Source organism: Ambystoma mexicanum, chromosome 9 (genome assembly GCF_040938575.1).
Source record: "Ambystoma mexicanum isolate Mex_15411 chromosome 9, UKY_AmexF1_1, whole genome shotgun sequence".
NCBI classification, from domain to species: Eukaryota; Metazoa; Chordata; class Amphibia; order Caudata; family Ambystomatidae; genus Ambystoma; species Ambystoma mexicanum.
The window spans coordinates 256,061,460-256,087,062 of record NC_090931.1 but is presented as its reverse complement, the minus strand read 5'-3'; the positions used below and the strand labels follow the sequence as shown (position 1 = coordinate 256,087,062).

General features: G+C 39.3%; 1 protein-coding gene across 1 annotated transcript in view; it reads left to right on the top strand.

The window, feature by feature from the left end:
- DNMT3L (DNA methyltransferase 3 like) overlaps positions 1-25,603 on the top strand; it is a 441,537-nt gene that overhangs the window by 40,987 nt on the left and 374,947 nt on the right. The window contains exon 3 of the mRNA XM_069613919.1: positions 25,223-25,335. Coding sequence (XP_069470020.1) covers positions 25,223-25,335 — 113 coding nt within the window. The remainder of the gene's footprint in view (positions 1-25,222; positions 25,336-25,603) is intronic.

The window sequence follows — 25,603 nt, the reverse complement described above, 5'->3', positions numbered from 1 at the left end:
ATTGATAGGAACTCTTTTTAGTGATTTATCTCAAAATGCACTACTTTGAGTCAGTGTTAATTGGTTGATAACTGCTCCTTTTCAGTAGTTCTAGTCTCTCCCTGGACGCCTTTTATCTGTACTGCTTATTTCTAATGATGTTTATTACACGTGGAACTGAAGCTTTTTATCCTGTCCCCATACCCATTTACTGATATCGCTGTGTCTACTGTTGTCCTTGAGAGATCATTGCTTATTTTTTCTCCCCTGCAGTCATCGGAGCAGGGGAAGAAATTGTTCAATACTTATCCATTTATAAGTGCCAGCCCTTGATACTTTTGCCATTGGCTGTAATGTTTTTGAACAATTATATTTATGATCTTCAGATTTCCGAATTTTACTAATGCAGCCAGTAATAATAGTTACAATACATCTCCGTTTTATCTGACCTGAAATCTGTAAATTTCTCACTTGCCTTCCTTGTTTTATTGCTCACATTCTGCATATTTGGTTACTTAAATCTTTCTTCCGGCATCCATCTTAACTCACACTATGGAAGGGACTATTGTCTTGCCCACCATACATCAATGTATTTATTTCACAGAAGCTCTGTTTCTTTCATTATTGAGGACTATCCTATAGTCATTTTCAATAGACTGATACATTGTACCACTCCCTAAACACATATATTTGCTAAGTAGCAGCACCCCACAAAAACCTTAAAATAAATAAATATAATGCCTTCTTTTTTCAACTTTATTTGTGTCTTGGTTTTATTAAGATAAACCTTTCACAAATTGTTTATAAGTTACAATTCGAATCAAAATAAAACAATGAATTCAAAGAAAACATCATAAATATTAGTAATTGGAAAATATTTGCACAGTATAATAATACAAAAATATGAATACTAAAACATGTAACATTTTGAATGTTTGTCGACCAACTAAATACAGCACAATTTAGAGAAACAACGAAACAAAGAAAGAAGAAGACATGCAAGAGACAAGAAGTGGGTCACAGAGCCCTCTTTTAAATCTTGATTATTTTCAGTTAATTAGTTAGTCACTAGTGTGCAACCACTGACATACATGACCAAGAATGATACAGTACTTCACCAAGTGTCCGAAAGCCTTCCACATGGAATCCATGTGGGGCTATTATCAATGTAAAGCTGTAACCCCACATTAGATGTGCCCTGAACAGTTCCCCCAGATCATAGGTTTCATCTGGTACAAAAGGTCTAAAGTATTGGCTTCTAATGTTAGTACGTTTGCGACAAGAAAGAACAGAGTAGACAAGCAATCCCATAATCTGCAATGAAGTGGACAAACCGCTTCTGTTTTTCAAATGCCTATACATTCTAATGTTGGGAGTCGATTTAAGCGGAAACACATGTGTATATTGCGTATTTGTTTGCAGGGAAACAGATAAACATATTTAGGTAAGTCCTCTCTTTTCCTGTAAAGTTTGGCATATTCCTTATATGTACTGTAGTAGTCTAAAGGGTCTATTGCGTTACACCAGTCCATAGTGAGCAATTCTTTTCTTGATCTTAGCTGGTTTTAGACTGAGTTTGTCTTCAGAGGTTTGAATGGTATTAAGAATCTTTGTCATATTGTCCTTGAAGGCATTCTTCGAGGCCAGGGACTTTGATGTCAAGATTTTCCCCAAGTATATATGTAGGGAGTTGGCCGGAGGGGTCATCATTTTGGCATAGTTTGAAAGTTGTCTCCAGTGGACCCTGGATTGAAGTCAAATCAACACCAACTCATGTCTAAGGACAGCGCTCAAGTGTACAGTTGTCATATCCAGACTTTATAGAAGGGACAGTTCCACTTTAGTCAAGTAGAACCAAATTAAGGAGAGGAGTGTACATTTGCATAGCTGTTTATATGCATGATTTTAGGTCTAGTTTTTGTTGACAAAATGACAATTTTCAACATGTTGCCTTTCACCAGGAGGTTATTATCTTTGGCATAACGGAAAAACCGGTTAGCTTTCTTTGTATCCCGATTGGGGTATTGGCAAAAAAAGACCAGGTCATCAGCAAAAGCCAACCAGTTTAACTTTAAATGGCCTAGTTTGATTGGGTAACTAGTGCCCTCTCTCCATCTACCTGCCGGTAGTAGCATACCGCACCCTTTCCCGACCGCCAGACTACAAGTATGCCTGCAGGGGCCATTGCTTCCGGATGCTGTGACCTGCCGGGGGCAGCGGTCCTTACAGGGATGGTTTTCACAGAAGCACTGGAACCGTTAGCAACGGTGCTGGTGCTTCTGTGTCCCCATTCCCGTGGAGTCCTCCACCGGACATTGCGGGCCGCTGGGGCTTGTAATGTCCCGGTCACACTGGGATGTCACACGGCGGAACAGTGTTATGAGTTCAGCAGCAACCTGCCGGTAGCACCGGCGAGTTACCGCTGAACTCGTCTTCACACTGGACCGACCTGAACCACCACATCCATTGGATGCCTTGTCCTTTACTCCCCAACCAGAGCAATTAGAAACATTTTCTCCAAGGCATAAAGAAGCCCAAAGGAGTTCACAAAAAATCAGCAACCTGCATCCAAGCTTGTTTTTGCCTGCATAATGCAGCTTTCTGTATCCCAAATGCACAGGTAAAATAACCCAATCTGGCAAACCTATTTAAAGCTGTTGCCTCCCCACTTGGACAGCAGTTTATGCTGATTTGTGTTTGTTTGTACTGTGCAAAGGAAAGCAGGTAGGAACAAGTAGGGCTGATGGGTTGAAGATGAGCGACAGGAGCATTCATACTATCAGGGTGTGCCTGAATGCTGCCAGGTAAAAGACAGGCAAACACCTTTTTGGATGAATGCTCTAGAGAATGGAAACAGCAATATCACTATTGCTTTATCCTTACACAAATGCAAAAGGCCACAAGAATATTTTGGCCACAGTAGACTTTCAGAACTTTCAGCCAAAACGAAATAAAAAGGTAGAATGTGTAATAATCAATATACAATATTTCAGGCTTTTCCTTCTGTGTGAGTTTAACTGCTCACCAATTCACAAGGGTACAGCATTGCACTCTCTTATAGAACAAAATGTGGTTTCTATCAAAATTATAAATAACAGTATGGCACACTTTTTTGGGTACATGAAAAAACAGTGTTTTCTGTAAAAACATGTTTAATACAAAATAAATAAATGGAGAGATTTGCAATTACTTCCCAGCGCTGAGCCAATCACTCCCCTTCCCTGGATTAAGGCACTATCATTCAAAGTATTTAGGTCAGAGCCACAGTATGTGCTTTCAAGAACTTAAGTATGCAGCAGCGAAACATTTGCACACTTTGTGTCCGGTATAACTTGACCAGCTGAGAATGTGTTCAATCTGGCACACAAACCAAGTGCCTTTCCTAAGCAATGGTGTGATAATGAAAGTCTGAGCAGCCAATGACTGCACCTACACATCATAACAGCTTCTGGCGGAGGTTCACCCAAGGATTACATGGTTCATAATATATAGATATATATATATATATTCAGTGAAAAAACTTTGTTAAAGGGACGTTATGGTTAAGTTGCGCTACTAAAAACCTATGAAATTCAGTGAAAAAACTTTGTTAAAGGGACGTTATGGTTCCAAGTAAAACCGAAAAACCCTTGAAATTCGCCAGTTATGGTAAGCTAAGCAACCATAACTCGCGCCACCACCGCGCACTGCTAAGACTAACACCCACGACATCAAAGATGACATCACAAATGTCATTGATAATTTAAAAACTTTTGTAGAAATCATTTCAAACCAAAAACCTTGTACCATTGCCCCACATGTACTTGTCCCTCCTCACCATATCCCAGTCAATTATCCCCAAACCCTCTCCATAATCCAAAACGTTTTGATGAGATTTCCATCCCTTCTTCACCTAATACCAATCATGTTGAAACCCTAAATTCTCCTGTTTTTGTTTCTGTTTCTGCCTCATCTTCTCTGTCATAAATTATTAATATATGTTAAATAAAGTTTCATTTTTATATTGTATTGTGAATAGTTTGTGTTTTTTTTTTAAAAAAACAATAAAAGTGTCCGCGGACAGTACAACTGTTCGTAGTGTTCGCTAGCAACATGAAACTGTACTAAGAACACACGAGGTGTCCTGATTTGTTCGTAAACAAACAAAAATTAAAGTGTCCTAAAGAACACTATACCTGTCCGGTACTGTTCGCTAGCAAGTTCAAACTGTTCTAAGAACGCTATTGGTGTTCTGAAATGTTCGTACGTAAACGAAAATGGAGGTGTCCTGAAGAACACTATACTTGTTCGTAGTGTTCGCTACCCAATTGAAACTATTCTAAGAACACAATTGGTGTCCTGAAATGTTCGTACATAAACTAAATTACATGTGTCCTGAAGAACACTATATCTGTCCTTACTGTTCGCTACCAAGTTTAAACTGTTCTAAGAACACACGCGGTGTCCTGAAATGTTCGTTTCACGTGTGACGCACTTTTAATTACTTCAGAACCCGAACAGTGTCTGTAGGACATCAATGCGCATGCGCTAATCAATCTCTGTGCACTTGGTGTCCTACGGACAGGCGCTTCCTTCGCGGACTAGTTCGCAAACGGATCATATGACCGCGCCCACGCTCATCGTGTGTCCTGAAATGCGGACACTGTTCGTGTCCCCGAACAATTTAAAAGTACATTTTCAGTTAATCCATAATATTTTTCAATAAAATCTCACCATGGCACAAGTCCCACATAGCAATCTTGAGTTTTTATATACCTTTTGAAACTTTCCGATCCTTTTTTTGTGTTCGATCTGTCCGCGGACAGTGCGCATGTCCGCGAACCGCGCACAAGCACCCCTATAAAAGACCACGCCCAAGAGCTTATTCCCATTGTGTTTCTGGCTATTCTTCAGAACACAATGATTTTTGCTGCCACCTGCAGACTACACCATCATCGAGATGGCATCCTTGGCTGCTGAACTGCCACTTGGTGCTGCACCTGCTTCAGCACCACCCCCACCCCCTCCTCCACCACCACCTCCCCAAGGGCCTGAAGAGGGGAACAGGAGTGAGGATGCGGAGGAGGAAGAAGAGGATGATGAGAATGAGGTAGAGGAAAACCCTACTACCCGCACTAGGCGTGAGTCTTGGGTGTGGCGGTTATTTACCATTCATGGTAATGTTCCTAAGGCTCTTGCGAACCGTGTTACCTGCAATCAGTGCAAAATGATACTCAGTCGCGGGAAGCATGGTAAGTACAGCTTTGGGACCACTACTATGAAGCGACACCTGAGGTCATTTCACTCTGGGGCTATTCGCAGGGTTGTACCTTGAGAAGAACGTAGCAGGTTGATTTCCTCTACTTCATCCTCTGTTTCTGATCCTGTCACCACAAGGACCACCTCTGTGGGACAGCGTCTTCCTCAAGCTGCCTCACAGACCATACAGAATGCTGATGACCCTTACGTTTCGAGGGTCACAGTTGTATGTATGTACTGTGACACAGTACTCTGCAGGGGGGAGCGACTTCGGAGTGCTTTTGAGACTATCGTCTCAGAGCACGAGAAGACCTGCTCACTACCCAAATAAAACCCACTCTACATCTTCCTCTCTCAGCTCGCCCTTTCTTATCCCTGTGGTTGGTGTCCCCCCTTTACCCTCCTTTACCCTCCTCTCCTAGTGTGTCGTGTTTGAAAAACCAAAAAAAATACAAAATTACAAAAATCGAAAAAAAATAAGGCTCTTTTCAGAGCCGCCTTTCCCAGTTAAAAAATAGAAGTGAAAATAAATGAAGCAGGGCTCTTTGTATTTTTTAGAAGTCCGCGGACAGTTTGCGAACATTAAAAAAATTGGGTTGCTACTCCATCACAAACATTGTAATTTTCTCTGGAAAGAAGTGGTGGATCTGAAAAGAGCCTTTGGGTGATATATGATATGATATATGATATGATATATGATATGATAGTTTATTTATATATATATATATATATAGCGCCTATATGTGTGGTGTTTGTAAGTCAAAAATTGTAAATGCTTAACATCTACTTCAAAATCGTTGTTGTAATTCCAAAAAAGGTCGCAATGCATTTTGTACATTTCTCAGAAAAATCTGATTGCCAGCATAAGTAAGATGGACTCCATCTCTGCGAAAAATGTATGTACTACAAAACATAATATTTTCATTGTGAAAAGAAGACATGCCAAAATCTCTTAGAAAGGCACAAACAGCCTTATTAACATTGCGCCTTGCTTTTTCCATTTGTGGACCAAATGAAGAAGAACGAAGCCACATTTGTCTCTGCGCAATCCGTGAAAATATCACTTGAGAATTAGGAAACATGTCGATAACCTTCCTAAGTCCTTCTTTCATAGCAAATTGCAAAAACATTCGAGTCACATGTCCTAAACTGTTTCCTCCACAATGAATTACAATTATGTCTGGATGTTGCTCTGTCTCCAAAGTAGCACAGAGAGGTAGCAAGTCCAACCACTTCATTCCACGTACTCCATGCCAATGTACTTCCACATGTGGGAATCCAAGATCTGCAGCTACTCCACAGCTTTCTGCATGCACCTTCAACCAATGTATCCACGAATCTCGTACAATCCAAACAATCTGTTTTCTGAAACACACAGCCATAGCTATCTTTTGTTCTCTCAGCAAAAACAGTATCTGAGAAAATCTCTCCTGGCATAACACACCCACCAAACTTTCCTAACCAATCCCTTTCAGTGCTTATTCTCATTTGCATGACTTCTACCATTTCCACTACACTCTCTCTGCCATTCCCTTATTGGATGTACCTCAAAAATCACATGACCATGCACCAATCACATTCAAGACCTCTACATCTAACTGCATCATCATAGATCAGCACTGCAAATGTACTCTGAATCTCTCTGAGTACAAGTGTCATATCATTGGCAAGCACCATCTACCAGAAATACTGTACAAGTCTTCAATATTTCTACTTGCAGCTCCATGCATATCCATATGCATGAACACAAACTTCAGGTATGCATATTTTCTGTATAGGAGATGAACACATTTTCAAACAGACTTTTACCTTGTAAAATCTGTAAAATGAATTTACTGTACTTTTTTCAATTTCCTAAAATCAACTATCACTTATAAACCTTTATACTATTTACTTTCTTTATACACACACACTCAAATCATGTTAAACTAACATTTTTTAAATGAAATATATAGACTACATATATTCAAACAAAATTGCATGCAAACACAATCTATGTTTAAACCTTTATAAAAATACTTATACAATTTCATATTTTTTGTTTTTATTTATTTATTTACTTAATTACTTTAAATTAGACATGACATTGAGGCGCTATTACCTAGAACAGTTTACTTACAGAAATAGTGGTATTCACTAATATATTATAAATTTCACAAGACGTAGTAAAGATATTTTATTTTTGCTACAGTTAGTCATTCAATACAATTTGTTCATTAAGAACATATCATATGTACTGAACTGATGCAATGTATCTTATGTAAATAAATTAGTTTAATGGTTTTACAGAAGGCACTGAGGATTTTAATTAAAAAATCAATCTAAATTAAAAACAGTGCTATATACAAAGTTACTAAATTGAAGCTTTTACAATTGCAGTGAAGACCAGTTTCCTGAAAAGAAGCAGCCAATTTCGAAGAAGAAAGAAAAACTAAGAGGTTACCTGTTAATTTTTTTAAAAAAGTAAGTAAAATATCACCATAATATTTGTATTATTAATCAAATATACTATAACATTAATACGAGATATTTTGGTTTCTAAAAATAGAGATTTTGTACCATTTTGACCAGAAATGTCCATGTCTTAAACAGCGATTTACAGCCAGAATGGCCCACAAATTTCTATTTTTGGACACACAAATTACCCAACTGAACCACTACAATTTTCATATTATAGAACAAACAACTGTTTTAATTGTATACATTAGATTTACTATTTGTACTTTTCCACAGCACTAGCTTACTTTTTTTGTCATCTGAACCCCAGTTTAGTAACACATAAATTCAAGAATACCTATCCCTACTAGTTTTAGTTCCCAATGCACAATCACACATCATTACATAAATCTTTATCATCTTACTCAAACACTCATGCACACAGCACACATACATTCCAGAACACCCCAACCCATATCTTCTTTATTTTTTTCAACAGACCTTAAAGAATGCCTACCAAAAGTCAAGTCCATAGAAAGCAACGCAAAAGTAGAGCAAATGAAAATAAAGGTGTCCAACATAAGCATCCATCTCTAGCAGAATTTGTAAAAAAGTTGAAACAAAGCAGCTAATACAATCATTTAGTGAAACACAAGAAGTTTAAAGTACAACAACTTCGCTTCCTCTATCAAAATGTAAAACAAACCAAAAAACAATTAACAGAAAATCAGCTATCAGTACAGATAAAACTACTTCTTCAAATTTTAATATAGTGCAAAGTAAGCATACCAGGAAAAGTATTTTAGCCAAAATATACCGTCACAAAGTCCTTCAAAATCTTATAAAAACAGGAGAGAAAATCAGGTTCAAAGCTTAAAACCTATCGTAGGAAATTAATCTTAGAAGCATTGATGGACAGTGCAATTCTTCTCAAAAGAAATGTATTTATTTTACTGTTAAACAAAATGAAACCACTAACAAAACTAATAACTAAATTACAAAAAAGACTTCTCAATAAGCGAAATGCCAACAGAAAGAACTTCTTAAGTATCTGCGGAGGTGAATGGAATCACACTACGAGCACAGAACCATATTTTAATGAAGAAGCGTACAAACAAAAGCAAACAAATACAATTGCCATAAATAGCAGTGGTCGAGGTTATGAAAAAGTGAATAATACCATAATGGAACAAGAAGTACTCCTTACAAAATTATGCCCTGAAAACTTAGAATTACCCCTCCATTCAACTGAATCAGAACGTCTAGTGTACAAATGGCCATGCACGTCAATGTGTAACATTCCCAAACAATGTTTCAACTCTTTACGCCAATTCCTCAATAAATATGTAAAAAGCAAAGACAAAATCAAAATTAAATTACTGCAAAATATAGATACCTGTCCAGTGCGCAAGTACACAGGACTACAAGGACATTCATTGGCCTGCATTACAGGACCTATTTGTAAAACCACTTTCCATGATATCAAAAGGATATCAACACATCATTCAACTATAAGAAATCTAGTCTATAAACTGTACTATGCTAAAAGTCCTGCTTTAGCACTAGCAAAGTTAAATAACATCCTTCTACATGGTACAGCAAAAGACCTACTTGAAGAAATTCACTATATCTAGGAAAAATATTTTGGAAGTGAAAGCCATTTACAGAATGAAATAGCTTTAAACCAATTAAGCAACAATTCTACACATGGCAACCTTTTGCTAAACACATACAAAAAAGAAATACTAAAATTTAAAAGTACATCAGCTGAAGTGCCAAACCATGTATGTGTATGTTGCCGTAGAATTTTTTATAAAAGTAACACAAAAACTGTGGACCTATCATACAAAATAGAAGACAATGAAGATTCTAAATGGTTTGAATTAGCTCTCTACCTTGTAGCAGAAAACAAATATGAAATAACTGAGCCCTTAATACTTTGCAGTTATTGCACTACAAAACTTGACAACAACCAAACTCCTTCAAGTTCTATCACAAATAATTTGGAATTATACCCAGTACCAAAACCTCTACAACAATTTAATTTATATGAGAGCATCATAATTCAAACAGTACACCCATTTCAAGCAATAATACGCCTTCAACCAAAAACAGCAAAATTACCTCCCTCTGAATTGGTAAAAGGCATTGGTGGAAAAGTAGTTTATTTACCATTAAATCTAAAAGAGAATGTGCATACTGTAGGAGTGCAACGTCCAATGCAGCAATCTTTAATTATATTAGTAAATGGAGTACCTACAAAAGACAAAAAAATATGGCAACAGCTGGTAGATTTATATAAAGTTAGACAAGCCTTCCAATATCTTAAAGAGAATAATGAATATTACAAAGAAATCAATATTGAAGAAAACTTGAAAGATACAACTGAAATAATTCAAGAAACACAAGCAGCTGGTCAATTTGAGCTACTAGATCCTGCTACAATATCAAATACTTTAGACCGTATACAATTCATCCTTTGCACTGTAATGACACCGTACAAGATGTACTGGAAACTTACCAAATGCGTCAAACAAAAGGATCGCCAATCAGTATATGGGAAAAAAGTATAGAAGCACATGCTTTTCCTCTACTCTTTCCTACTGGCAAAGGAGGAAGGTATGATGATAGACCTTTTCAAATATCAGCTTCAGAATACCGCTCATTACGGATGTATTCTGAAGATCCCAGATTTAGACAAAATGTGGAATACATATTCCACCTACTCTTTGAAAGTGAACTAGCAACTTTATGTTACAGAGTTGCACACATATTAAAATCAGGATCACACTTTCAAAATATGACAGCTACACAATTATTAGAGAAAGTGCAACAAAAGGATGAGGTTTTACAATCAAATATTACAAATCTATTAGCAAATATGCGTGGTAGTTAAGAGAACTGGTTTCGACGTCATGGAGATGTACGTTGTATGATCAGAAACCTTGGCCCACCCACTTGGTTTGTTACATTAAGTTGTGCTGAATATGCATGGGAAGATTTACATGATTTCCTACGCATATCAAATAAAAACAAAACAAACATAGATATTCTAACACCTGGAGAACTTTGTTCTTTGGATCCTGTTAATGTTTCAAGATATTTTCACCATCGCTTCAATGCTATGCTACATTTTATTTGTAATAAAACTGTTCCTCCCCTTGGAGAAGTGCAACACTTCTTTTGGAGAAAAGAATACCAAGCCAGAGGAGCACCACATATCCACATGCTTTTATGGATTAAAGTTGCTCCTAAATTTGGTCAAGACAGTGATGCCACTGTTTTACAGTTTATTGAAAAATATGTCACTTGTGAAATTCCATCAGAAGCCACAAATAGTGATCTTCATGCACAAATTTTACAATTTCAAAGACACAAATGTGGAAAATATTGTCGTTGCAAATACAAAAACAAAGGCAAATACTACACCAAATGCCGATTTGGTTTCGCTAGACCAGTTACAAATACAGGTCAAGTAAACAACCTCATGTCTTCAGTTAGACATAGTGTTAAAGGTAAGTCACCTAAAAATACATATTACATAAAAAGAAAAGAAGAAGAAAAATATATCAATGATTATAATGCAATCATTGCCCACTTATGGAATGCAAACATAGATGTGCAGTACATTGCAGACAATTCTACTGCAGTTGCACGATATGTCACAGCATACTTAACTAAAGCAGAAAATACAGAGCTCCAAGACCTCTGGAATGACCTGTCATCAGATAAAACAGTATCTCAGAAATTATACAGCTTGGGCATAAAAATGCTCACCCATAGAGAATGTGGATCTTATGAAGCAGCTGATCGTTTAACTGGTACTTCATTGTATGGTAAATCTGAAAATATAGTATGGCTAAGTCTTGGTCCAGCTAAATCTAGAAAAAGAGTTCTAAAATCATATGAAGATATAGAAACAATAGCCAAACATGATCCCAACAGCCAAGACATTTTAAAAAAAAATTTATTGGACACATACTACCCAAACAGAAGTAATACTTTGGAAAACATGTGTCTATACCAAATAGCCCTAAACTACACATACAAAAATAATATGAAATCTGATGAAAAAAAAGGTAAATATAGAGTGACAGACTGTGAAGGCAGCTTAGTTAAACTCACTAAACCAAATTTAATTAATCATATCAAATTGTCATTGAAGACTCCTCAACATAAAGAAGTATATTACATGTCCCTGCTACAACTCTTCAAACCATGGAGAAAAGAAGAACAATTACTAGATAACTATGACTCATATGAGGATGCTTTCAAAGCAAATGAAAGCACTATAACTGATGTAAACTTTACACAGTACAAAACAATGTTGCACAATGAACAGCAACATGAAGAAGAACTCCAAGCCCAACTAGATAAGGATACTCCTGACAGTAGTCAACCTTCTGTAACAGGAAGCCAAGAACCACTGGGAGAACCACTAATAAAAATGAGGCAGAATTAGCTATGATAGAAGTAGAAAACACCATGTGTCTTTATGAAGATAAGGAAGACTTAACTATACTAAATCAAAACTAAACAATGAGCAAAGTAGCATTTTTCAAGAAGTAACAAAACAAATTGCACATGGTGTAAAACATGAAAATAAAGAATGTTCCTGCCATAATTATAAACCTATACTACTGTACGTCAGTGGTGAAGCTGGTTCTGGCAAAACATTCCTAATCAAAATCATTAGTAAGTTCCTTCAACAATTGACAAACAACAAACTGTCAGCTGTTGTCACTGCCCCCACAGGTTTAGCTGCCTACAACATAGGTGGTGTTACATTACACCGATTACTACTATTACCAGTAGAACACCAGAACAAATTAGACTATTACAAACTTTCTGCAGAAGCTGCAATGGAATTACGCAGAGTATTGAAACAAATGAAAATGCTACTAATAGATGAAGTGAGCATGGTCTCCAACCTGATGTTAGCTTTGATTCACCTCAGATTACAAGAAGTACTCAAAACAGACTATGAAGAGCTCTTTGCAGGAAAACACATTATTGTTTTTGGAGATCTGCTTCAATTAACACCAGTAAGAGGTGAACCTATTTTTAAAACATTAGGGCACAAACTCTGCCGTAAAACTGTTGGCAGCATTGGAAATGTCAACCTTTGGCAACATTTCCAATACAGAGAATTAACAGAAAACATGCGCCAATCTGCAGATCTAACTTATGCCAACATTTTAAAAAGTTTGAGAGTTGGTATACTTTCTAAAGAAGCAGAAGCAACATTGAAAACCCGGCACATTAATGCACTTTATGGCGATAATGCATGTGCTACAGATGTTATGGAACAATTAGCCCACAAAAATGTCAATTGTATGGCCTTAATGCCAACTCTTGCAAGCTGTCTTAAATTCAATGAAATAATGTTAAGTAAAGAAATGCAACCAATAATGGAAATTAGCGCCACAGACAAACTAGATGTACATGGTATGACACTACCCATGTGTGACCAAGCCACAAAAAGACTAAATAATTTAGAAAAATCAATCTCATCACAGCAGGCTTAGAAAAGATGTTAAAATTATCCTTAAATTGCAGAGTAATGTTTAACGTAACCTTGACGTGGACCAAGGACTAGTTAATGGAGCACTGGGTACAGTTGTTGGCTTTCAAACATACCCACGTGACAACAGAATTCAGTTTGTCAATATACTCTTTGACAAACTTTCAGAAGTAAAACGGATAGGACGCTCAACAGCTAGATTCCTTCTCTTCAAAGATATGTATGTACGCAGAGAACAATTTTCTCTAACTCTTGCATAAGCAGTCACGATTCATAAAGGTCTTACCCTAGACAAAGCAATGATAGACATTGGTAACACAGTCTTTAAAGAAGGCATGAGCTACGTAGCACTATCACGCTTATGTACACTTGACAGTCTATTTCTAATCAACTTTGATGCAAGTAAAGTAAACGCTGATATTCCTTGCATTTTTTCGAATATAATAGACTTCGCTCACTATACACTCCCCATCTAAACACATATTCTGTTCCACAAAAACTAAAATGTTGTAAAAGAAAACGAAATCAAACAGAAATGCAACAGGACGTCACTGCAAATCCTCCAAAGCAATGAATATTCTATTTCAATTACCACCAATTACCACCAATTGTTGACAACATTTACTTACACAGTACAGACCCTTTGTGTTTGCAAATGTTAGTACTTCACAGAAATGCAGCAGACAATCCTGACAACACATATAGTGTTTTTGGAATAAGACGACAATTGGAATACTGTGCTGGAATGGTGAAATTCACTATAAACTCACAGGAAGATCCACAAGAATTTCTAATGTACTTACTATTAGTACTGGAAAACAAAAACATACCTATAAATGAAATATTCCAGATTTCATACATGTGGAAACATACATGCACTCTGTGCAACAATGTGACACAAGAAGAAATTCCCAATGAACGCTTCATATATATATCTCAATACCAAATTGTGAATCCATTCCATTTCAGCAACTTGTACAAAATGCAAACCATGGTAGATTATGCTCTACCTGCAATTCAGATAATCGCTCCACGTTAGTAATACAATCACATAGTAAATACGTAATACTAATGCTTCTACGTTACAATGCAGATGGTACCAAAAACAACTGCAAGCTGACTGGATTCACACATAGTCAAATATCACTTGGTAAGAAAACCTTCACAACAATAGGTATAATCTACCACGCAGGAGCCACAACCAATTCAGGGCACTACACGGCATATATAAAAAAGAAATGTGGATGGTTTGAATGTAATGATAGTACCATTACTCTAAAGTAGAGATTACCAGCAAATCTTACAAACACTTATATGATGTTCTTAAAACCAAAATTTGATAAATAAACTGTATTTAAACCGTTAAGTAAATGTGTGTTAAAAAAATATAAACTGTTAGAATACTCCAAAAGCTATCTAACTGCTCAAAGATTCTACAACAACTAATCAGATAAATGAATACCACTAAATTAGACCAAAAAATACACAGTTAGAATACGCCAATTGGTATCTAACTGTCCCAAAATTATAAATTTGTGTTAAAATAATATAAACTGTTAGAATACTCCAAAAGCTATCTAACAGCTCAAAGATCCTACAACAACTAATCAGATAAATGAATACCACTAAATTAGGCCAAAAAATACACAGTTAGAATACGCCAATTGGTATCTAACTGTCCCAAAATTTAACACTATCCAAATAGATAAATCAAAACCACTAAAATATATTAAAAAATAGACAGTTAGAATACGCCAATTGGTATCTAACTGCTCCAAAATTTTATAATATCAAAACAAATGAAGAATCTGTTACTGCTCCAAAAAAATACAACAAAGCAAAGTATAAAGCATTAGCCAGAAACAAAAAGTGAACATTGAAAACAAACAAACAAATAAACTGTAGCATAACAGAAAGTTTTTTTTTTAATCCAACATGGATTTTTTTTTTCTCCCACAGACCCAATGATTTTAGCAACAAATACAGAAACTGAGGAAATTGCACAGTACTCTGATTTGTACTCTACTAAATATGAGGGTCGAAAAAAAATAAAAGTATATTGCTTATACAATGTAATAAGTCATTACAAAATACTAATACTAACGTGCTATTTTCTTTTATCACAGAAATGAAGAAGAAAAATATGGACTCCCATTACTAGACCAAACAGTAAGTATACAATAATAAGGACAACCAGAGCAGCATATCGCATCCATAGTATCTAATACCTTTGTTCCTTATACATTTGTTTTTCACCCAAAGTTATAAGCAAATATGAATGTGATATGCTGCGGTGGTTGTTGCCAGGGCATAGAGTCTTGGGTGCATGGACAAATGGCCATGCACCCAAGACTCTATGCCCTGGCAACAACCACCGCAGCATATCACATCCATAGAGTCAAACATTTCAACTATGATCTATGGGAAACTTTTAATGTCCGCGAACAATGTGAGTGTTCTTAGAACACTTTGAACTTGCCAGCGAACAATACGGGCACCGTTTTCAGGACACCCCCTACGAACATTTCAGAACAACGCGATAGTCCTTAGAACACTTTCAACTTAACAACGAACAATACGGACAGCGTCCTAAGGACACCCCCTACGAACATTCCAGGACACCGGGAGTGTTCTCAAAAACGTCTTCAGAACACCCCCATTTTGTTTATTCGCGAACATTTCAGGACACCGCGGGTGTTCTTAGAACACATTCAACTTGACAGAGAACAATACGGACAGCGTCCTCAGAACACCCCCTACGAACACTCCCCGGACACCGCGAGTGTTCTTAGAAGCATCTTCAGAACACCACCATCTTGTTTATTTGCAAACATTTCAGGACACCGCAAGTGTTCTTAGGACACATTCAACTTGACAGAGAACAATACGGACAGCGTCCTCAGGACACCCCCTACGAACATTCCAGGACACCGGGAGTGTTCTTAGAAGCTTCTTCAGAACACCACCATCTTGTTTATTTGCGAACATTTCAGGACACCGCGGGTGTTCTTAGAACACATTCAACTTGACAGAGAACAATACGGACAGCGTCCTCAGGACACCCCCTACGAACATTTCAGGACACCGAGAGTGTTCTCAAAAACGTCTTCAGAACACCCCCATTTTGTTTATTTGCGAACATTTCAGGACACCGCCTACGAACACTCCCCGGACACCGCGAGTGTTCTTAGAAGCGTCTTCAGAACACCACCATCTTGCTTATTTGCGAACATTTCAGGACACCGCGAGTGTTCTTAGGACACATTCAACTTGACAGAGAACAATACGGACAGCGTCCTCAGGACACCCCCTACGAACACTCCCCGGACACCACGAGTGTTCTTAGAAGCGTCTTCAGAACACCCCCATTTTGTTTATTTGCGAACATTTCAGGACACCGCGAGTGTTCTTAGGACACATTCAACTTGACAGAGAACAATACGGACAGCGTCCTCAGGACACCCCCTACGAACACTCCCCGGACACCGCGAGTGTTCTTAGAAGCGTCTTCAGAACACCCCCATTTTGTTTATTTGCGAACATTTCAGGACACCGCGGGTGTTCTTAGAACACATTCAACTTGACAGAGAACAATACGGACAGCGTCCTCAGGACACCCCCTATGAACATTTCAGGACACCGAGAGTGTTCTCAAAAACGTCTTCAGAACACCCCCATTTTGTTTATTTGCGAACATTTCAGGACACCGCGGGTGTTCTTAGAACACATTCAACTTGACAGAGAACAATACGGACAGCGTCCTCAGGACACCCCCTACGAACATTTCAGGACACCGAGAGTGTTCTCAAAAACGTCTTCAGAACACCCCCATTTTGTTTATTTGCGAACATTTCAGGACACCGCCTACGAACACTCCCCGGACACCGCAAGTGTTCTTAGAAGCGTCTTCAGAACACCACCATCTTGTTTATTTGCGAACATTTCAGGACACCGCGAGTGTTCTTAGGACACATTCAACTTGACAGAGAACAATACGGACAGCGTCCTCAGGACACCCCCTACGAACACTCCCCGGACACCGCGAGTGTTCTTAGAAGCGTCTTCAGAACACCCCCATTTTGTTTATTTGCGAACATTTCAGGACACCGCGAGTTTTCTTAGGACACATTCAACTTGACAGAGAACAATACGGACAGTGTCCTCAGGACACCCCCTACGAACACTCCCCGGACACCGCGAGTGTTCTTAGAAGCGTCTTCAGAACACCCCCATTTTGTTTATTTGCGAACATTTCAGGACACCGCGGGTGTTCGTAGAACACATTCAACTTGACAGAGAACAATACGGACAGCGTCCTCAGGACACCCCCTACGAACATTTCAGGACACCGAGAGTGTTCTCAAAAACGTCTTCAGAACACCCCCGTTTTGTTTATTTGCGAACATTTCAGGACACCGCGGGTGTTCTTAGAACACATTCAACTTGACAGAGAACAATACGGACAGCGTCCTCAGGACACCCCCTACGAACATTTCAGGACACCGGGAGTGTTCTCAAAAACGTCTTCAGAACACCCCCATTTTGTTTATTTGCGAACATTTCAGGACACCGCTGGTGTTCTTAGAACACATTCAACTTGACAGAGAACAATACGGACAGCGTCCTCAGGACACCCCCTACGAACATTTCAGGACACCGGGAGTGTTCTCAAAAACGTCTTCAGAACACCCCCATTTTGTTTATTTGCGAACATTTCAGGACACCGCTGGTGTTCTTAGAACACATTCAACTTGACAGAGAACAATACGGACAGCGTCCTCAGGACACCCCCTACGAACACTCCCCGGACACCGCAAGTGTTCTTAGAAGTGTCTTCAGAACACCCCCATTTTGTTTATTTGCGAACATTTCAGGACACCGCGGGTGTTCTTAGAACACATTCAACTTGACAGAGAACAATACGGACAGCGTCCTCAGGACACCCCCTACGAACATTTCAGGACACCGAGAGTGTTCTCAAAAACGTCTTCAGAACACCCCCATTTTGTTTATTTGCGAACATTTCAGGACACCGCCTACGAACACTCCCCGGACACCGCGAGTGTTCTTAGAAGCGTCTTCAGAACACCACCATCTTGTTTATTTGCGAACATTTCAGGACACCGCGAGTGTTCTTAGGACACATTCAACTTGACAGAGAACAATACGGACAGCGTCCTCAGGACACCCCCTACGAACACTCCCCGGACACCGCGAGTGTTCTTAGAAGCGTCTTCAGAACACCCCCATTTTGTTTATTTGCGAACATTTCAGGACACCGCGAGTGTTCTTAGGACACATTCAACTTGACAGAGAACAATACGGACAGCGTCCTCAGGACACCCCCTACGAACACTCCCCGGACACCGCGAGTGTTCGTAGAAGCGTCTTCAGAACACCACCATCTTGTTTATTTGCGAACATTTCAGGACACCGCGAGTGTTCTTAGGACACATTCAACTTGACAGAGAACAATACGGACAGCGTCCTCAGGACACCCCCTACGAACACTCCCCGGACACCGCGAGTGTTCTTAGAAGCGTCTTCAGAACACCCCCATTTTGTTTATTTGCGAACATTTCAGGACACCGCGAGTGTTCTTAGGACACATTCAACTTGACAGAGAACAATACGGACAGCGTCCTCAGGACACCCCCTACGAACACTCCCTGGACACCGCGAGTGTTCTTAGAAGCGTCTTCAGAACACCCCCATTTTGTTTATTTGCGAACATTTCAGGACACCGCGGGTGTTCTTAGAACTCATTCAACTTGACAGAGAACAATACGGACAGCGTCCTCAGGACACCCCCTACGAACATTTCAGGACACCGAGAGTGTTCTCAAAAACGTCTTCAGAACACCCCCATTTTGTTTATTTGCGAACATTTCAGGACAACGCGGGTGTTCTTAGAACACATTCAACTTGACAGAGAACAATATGAACAGCGTCCTCAGGACACCCCCTACGAACATTTCAGGACACCGGGAGTGTTCTCAAAAACGTCTTCAGAACACCCCCATTTTGTTTATTTGCGAACATTTCAGGACACCGCTGGTGTTCTTAGAACACATTCAACTTGACAGAGAACAATACGGACAGCGTCCTCAGGACACCCCCTACGAACACTCCCCGGACACCGCAAGTGTTCTTAGAAGTGTCTTCAGAACACCCCCATTTTGTTTATTTGCGAACATTTCAGGACACCGCGGGTGTTCTTAGAACACATTCAACTTGACAGAGAACAATACGGACAGCGTCCTCAGGACACCCCCTACGAACATTTCAGGACACCGGGAGTGTTCTCAAAAACGTCTTCAGAACACCCCCATTTTGTTTATTTGCGAACATTTCAGGACACCGCGGGTGTTCTTAGAACACATTCACCTTGACAGAAAACAATACGGACAGCGTCCTCAGGACACCCCCTACGAACACTCCCCAGACACCGCAAGTGTTCTTAGAACAGTTTCACTTTGCTTGCGAACAAAACGGACACATATTGAGTCCTTAGAACACCCCCCAGTCAGTTTATTTAGAACATTTCAGAACACCCGTGATGTCCGCAAACAAATCAAACACAAAAAGAACGTTTAACACATAAAAAACACAACTTTCATCCTATATCATACACTCCCACCCTCCCCAAACACTCCTACACACCAACACACTCTACAAAATACACATTTTGAACAAAGTTTCACCGCGCTGTTCACGGACGTCCGCGAATCCAAGATGGCGGGCGCTACCGAAAAATCTGACGCGCTTCACGCTCCACGCCGTCCAATCAGCAAACACGTTGCATGTCCGCGAACATCACGCAAGAAGATTGGCAACTCAGGACACTGTCCGCGGAGCGAACAGGGAAGTGTGTCTGCGAACCGAACACAGATATCACTAATTTTTTTTTACCTACTTTTTGGTCATTTTAAAAAAAACTACTGGACGGATTTTCACCAAATTTGCAAAAGCACGCTTTCGGGACCAAGCTGCTGCTCCTGGTCCAAATTTGGTGGAAATCCGTCCAGCGGTTTGAGCTGTAGGCGCGAGCAACATTTTTTTCCCATTCAGTCTATGGGAAAAAAAAAGTTTTGGGACGACCCCTATAACTTTGCCCCCCCTGGACGAATCCTCACCAAACTTTGCAAAAAAGTTCAGAGTGACCCAAATACTTTTTTTGCAAAGTTTGGTGAGGCTCCGTCCTGGGAGAGCGAAGTTATAAGCCACCCAAAAAAGTTCTCTTCCTATGGAAACAGCAACTTAACCATAACTACATGGCCACTACTGTGGCCATGTAATATATATATATATATATATATATATATATATATATATATATATATATATCACTTTTTATATAGCTCATCGATGCCCTGTTATCAAAGGTGTTATTATGACCTAATGTATTAGCTTTCAATTTGTATCTGCCTCTGACGAATAAAGCACTAATTTGGCCCTGTTGGGTTTCTATCCTGTGAATGCGGATATCATGGGCGAGTGCTTATCTCGCGCATCTGTCTCACCTGTTAAAAGAACTTCATTAGATTTTCAATTAATTTTGCATGCTGCACTCATTTCTTCCACAACTCCCAAAGTTGGACCAAGGGCTCTGTGCCCCTGAAATCCTCATAGGGTGGAACCAGGTACAATCACCTATCAATCTGTGTCATTTCACCTGACAACACCAATGTATATCCTCATAAGGCAAACACAGCACCATGTGTCCTTAGTAAAATATACTGCTATGCGTATGGAGCATGTGTCTGGATATGTCAGAGAACATTTGCAAGGATAAAGGTTTCTATTTATGCATTTATCCTGAAAGATGCTATTTTACTGTGTTATTTCGGGAGATGTTAAGCAACCTCACTTTGGGACATGTAACATTATAAAACATTGCTAAATGAATAAAAAGACATGGGGCTCATTACAGTTTCCCTGTTCCGGAAAAGATGCCGGTAATTCTGACACCAGAATGGGGAAACACAGGTTTGCCAGTGGGGGCCACGGATCTACCTCCAGTCCTGACCTGCCGGCAGAACAGGCCTGCACTGGCAAATAAATGCTGCAATTACCAGCACCGGTACAACCGGTGCCGGTAATTGCTGCAATCCCTTCCATAGAGTCCTATGGGGTGTTCCCGGCATTCCTACCACCCGTAATATCCCAGTAATAGCGGGATATCAGGCACCGGGAATGCTAATTCCGTTTTGGTGGCCTCCCGCCGGAATTACTAGCAGGATACCACCAAACTCGGAATGAGGGCTTCATCACGATTATGGTGGTAGTTTCACAATGTTTTCTGCGGAATTACTGACAACCTGTTTACTGTTACAGCCACTCAGTGCGGCGGATTTACCCCTGGATTACGAGTGGTGTTTGGTAGAGCAGTGTTAATGCCCCTTTTTTGAACTGCATGGGACTTCATGATGACTTTAGTAGATTTGATGTGAGCATAATTTCACTGTAGTAAATTGGCTGATGTTTGGAGGTCAAGTGGTGGGTTTACCTTGCGCTGCATGCTGAGGGAAAATACTGCACTTCGTCACCGTACACAGAGTTCAGTAGTACTGGAAAGTGGAGGGTAAGTAAAGGGGTAGACCTGAACTCAAGTCCCTGATCCTTCCGGTATACTATACAAATATCCAAAATTGGATCAGTAGAATGGGATGATACCAGCTAAATTTCAATACATATCAAATTTTATTCAGTAAATTCATCGCAGAGAAAATTCATTTTAATATAATAAAAAACAATAAAAGAACAATCAATTCGTACCATCAATCATAACCACATACAGGACTCATTCAGACATTCAAATCTAAAAACACCCAAGTCTATAATGCATCAATAAGCATTGGAAATATTGTTACACCAAATTATTTTTCAATTATCACATCAGACAGTGACCCAGTCCATAATATCAGGTGTCGTTGTGTATCTGGTGCCAAATTCGACCAGATATCGCTCATAGAAAAACGTCGACACGTGTTTCGGTCGGAGTAAATGCTCTGCCCTGTTCTCAGCATATATGGGCCCATAGTAAATCTAAAAAAGTAATGATAAAAACCATAGTGTCATCCTTATTTCTTCGAGTCGGTGACTAATAATGTCACAATGTGTTCAAATTTAATAAACACATAGGCCCCTACTCGCCACCAAATTCCAACTTAAGGGAAGGTGAACGGGACAGCTGAAATTAATCCTCCTCTGCATCAGTGTGAATGCTGTACCTGTGGAACCAACAGAAACACCACTCAGCATTCTTTGAAAAACCGAGTACTCAGTGTGCATATCTATGGCCATCCATAATATACATTAAAAATAGGGCTTAGACCACTTACAAGCTCCAAAAGTGCAGCTTGGAGATCCTTCAGAGGATGCCACTGGCTAAGGATCCTCCCAGGTCCCGCATATTGTTAGCCGGATCTTCCCAATGTCAATTGGTCATTAGGCCATTCACGAGGCTACAGAGAAAACACACAATGGCAACTGTGTGAGGATTTATCACCTCTTGTAACAATTATAGCATATATGTGACAATTGAAAAACACACGCGACCACTAAAGCCGTGTGTGCAAATGCATTCGCATTAGGAAATGTACAACTGTAAAATTAATCAAGTACTGCAAAGTCTCGCCATAGCCACCTCCTCACCAAGTAAACACCCATAATGTGTATGGCAAATATAAAACCAGTGATACCAAAGGCACCACTCACATGATACCCACTCCACCATATACGCAAGTAACGTAGGTATGCGCGTATGGTAAACGGCCTCTTTATCCATGTAACGTGCCGCATTAGAGAAAATAGTAATCAGTGTGACAAAATGAATTAAAAACAAAAATAAATTAAAAACAAACGGAACGCCGCTAAATCATATGCGGCGCTCCTAAGAGCAATCCTAATGCCACAAAAACCTCTCGCGTGTCTCTGAGTCATGCTCTCACAGGGGGAACGCTTACCTTGAATATGCAACATGCGCCCCCTTTCGTGGAAAAGTTGCACAGCCGGTACCGTGTTCACTCACTCGTCACCGGCACAAACATAGCAAAAAGTCAATGAGGACTAAACATAGCCAAAGGACTTCCTTTTAAAAGTTGCTGGAAACACCAAAAAAGGACTAACAACTAAAGCATAGGAATCATCAAACACCCCAGATTCTTAAAGGCACACGGCGAAACAAACCCCCGTGCGTCGCTCATATAGAATAGAATAACACGAGTCGGAGCTTGGGACGTGAATTAATTCGGAAAACATACTGAGGGAGCCAGAGAGATGAATAAATGGAAGAAGGACCAAAAACACAATTGCTTGTCAAAAAGCTGCATATTAAGGGCCTTGAGATAAGACATGTATAGCTTGACTCCCTGATTTCAGGAAGGTATTACCCAAATTGTTCGTTTACAATTGTTCGAATGAACAATTGACCGAATTTAAAGGGTCACAATTGACCTTTTCACAATTGACCGAATATATATATATATATATATCTATATATATATATCTATATCTATATATATATATATATATATATATATAGATATATATATATAGATATATATATATATATATATATATATATCTATATCTATATATATATATATATATGGGTTTTGGGGGGTTTGGCGTTGGGTGGGGAGTTGTGGGGGGTTTCCCCCCACATATATGGTACAATTGACCTTCACAATTCGGTCAATTGTGAAAAGGTCAATTGTCATTCGAGCAGTTGTAAAACGAACAATTCGTATACAACCTTCAGGAACTGGGTCCACGAGTCAGTATAACAATACAGACACACCCGGCAAATTGCTTAATACATCGCAATGGGATTAGATACATCTGATAATCGTTAACACGTTCTTTTGCAGATTATGTTGGATACACGCAGATGTCGTATCCTACCCTTTATCAGTATAGGCATAAATATGTCAGTAGATTATATCATTAGGCTCGAATAGACATATATCTCTTAATGGTTTAATTGTATATTCATATATATATCATGTAGATAAATACTATGTTGAAAATTGAGACAACCAATAATATGCATATAGGTAGAAAACCAATTGTATAACAGGCAAAATGGGAAGATCCGGCTAACAATACGCGGGACCTGGGAGGATCCTTAGGCAGTCGCATCCTCTGAAAGATCTCCAAGCTGCACTTTTGGAGCTTGTAAGTGGTCTTAGCCCTATTTTTAATGTATATTATGGATGGCCATAGATATGCACACTGAGTACTCGGTTTTTCAAAGAATGCTGAGTGGTGTTTCTGTTGGTTCCACAGGTACAGCATTCACACTATGCCAGTGGAGGATTAATTTACGCTGTCCCGTTCACCCTCCCTTAAATTGGAATTTGGTTGTTAGTAGGGACCTATGTGTTTATTAAATTTGAACACATTGTGATATTATTAGTCACCGACTCGAAGAAATAAGGATGACACTATGGTTTTTATCCTTACTTTTTTAGATTTACTACGGGCCCATATATGCTGAGAACAGGGTGGAGAATTTAGTCCAAGCCCTACGTCCTGAAGAAGGTCTCCGACCGAAAAACGTGTCAATGTTTTTCTGTGAGAGATATCTGGTCAAATTTGGCACCAGATACACAACAACACCTGATATTATGGACTGGGTCACTGTCTGATGTGATAATTGAAAAATAATTTGGTGTAACAATATTTCCAATGCTTATTGATGCATAAACACTTGGGTGTTTTTAGATTTGAATGTCTGAATGAGTCCTGTATGTGGTTATGATTGATGGTACGAATTGATTGTTCTTTTATCGTTTTTTATGATATTAAGATGAATTTTCTCTGTGATGAATTTACTGAATAAAATTTGATATGTATTGAAATTTAGCTAGTGTCATCCCATTCTACTGATCCAATTTTGGATATTTGTACTGGAAAGTGGGAAAGTGGCAGTAATTCTATTGCCAGCATTTTTTCCCACACTGCCTAACTTGCATTGAGGCCCATAGTTACTTCATGGTGAACAATTCATAGATTTTGACACTCTTTTCTTTTCCACAGGAAATGTTCCTGGAGACGTATTTCCTCTATGATGACAGTGGCTCTGCATCGTACTGCTTGATCTGTTCTGCGGGCAAAACAGTCTTAATCTGCGATGCACAAACATGCAGCAGGTACTGATGGAAATGCACTGCTACAATAAGTAATGCTGGACATGTACTCATGAAACTGCTAAGGCTAGAAATGCACACACACGCTGTTTGTACCCCTGGAATTGATGGTGGGAGACCACTGAGTCTGAGAGCAAGGCCCTGACCCCAGAAAAGTCGGAGAGGCTATACCGACTTGAATGGGCATCGTATTGTTACTTACCCCATGATCAACATTACACGTAGTCCAAATGAAGCCCTCCTTGAGGATCACAGCTGCACACCCAATTTG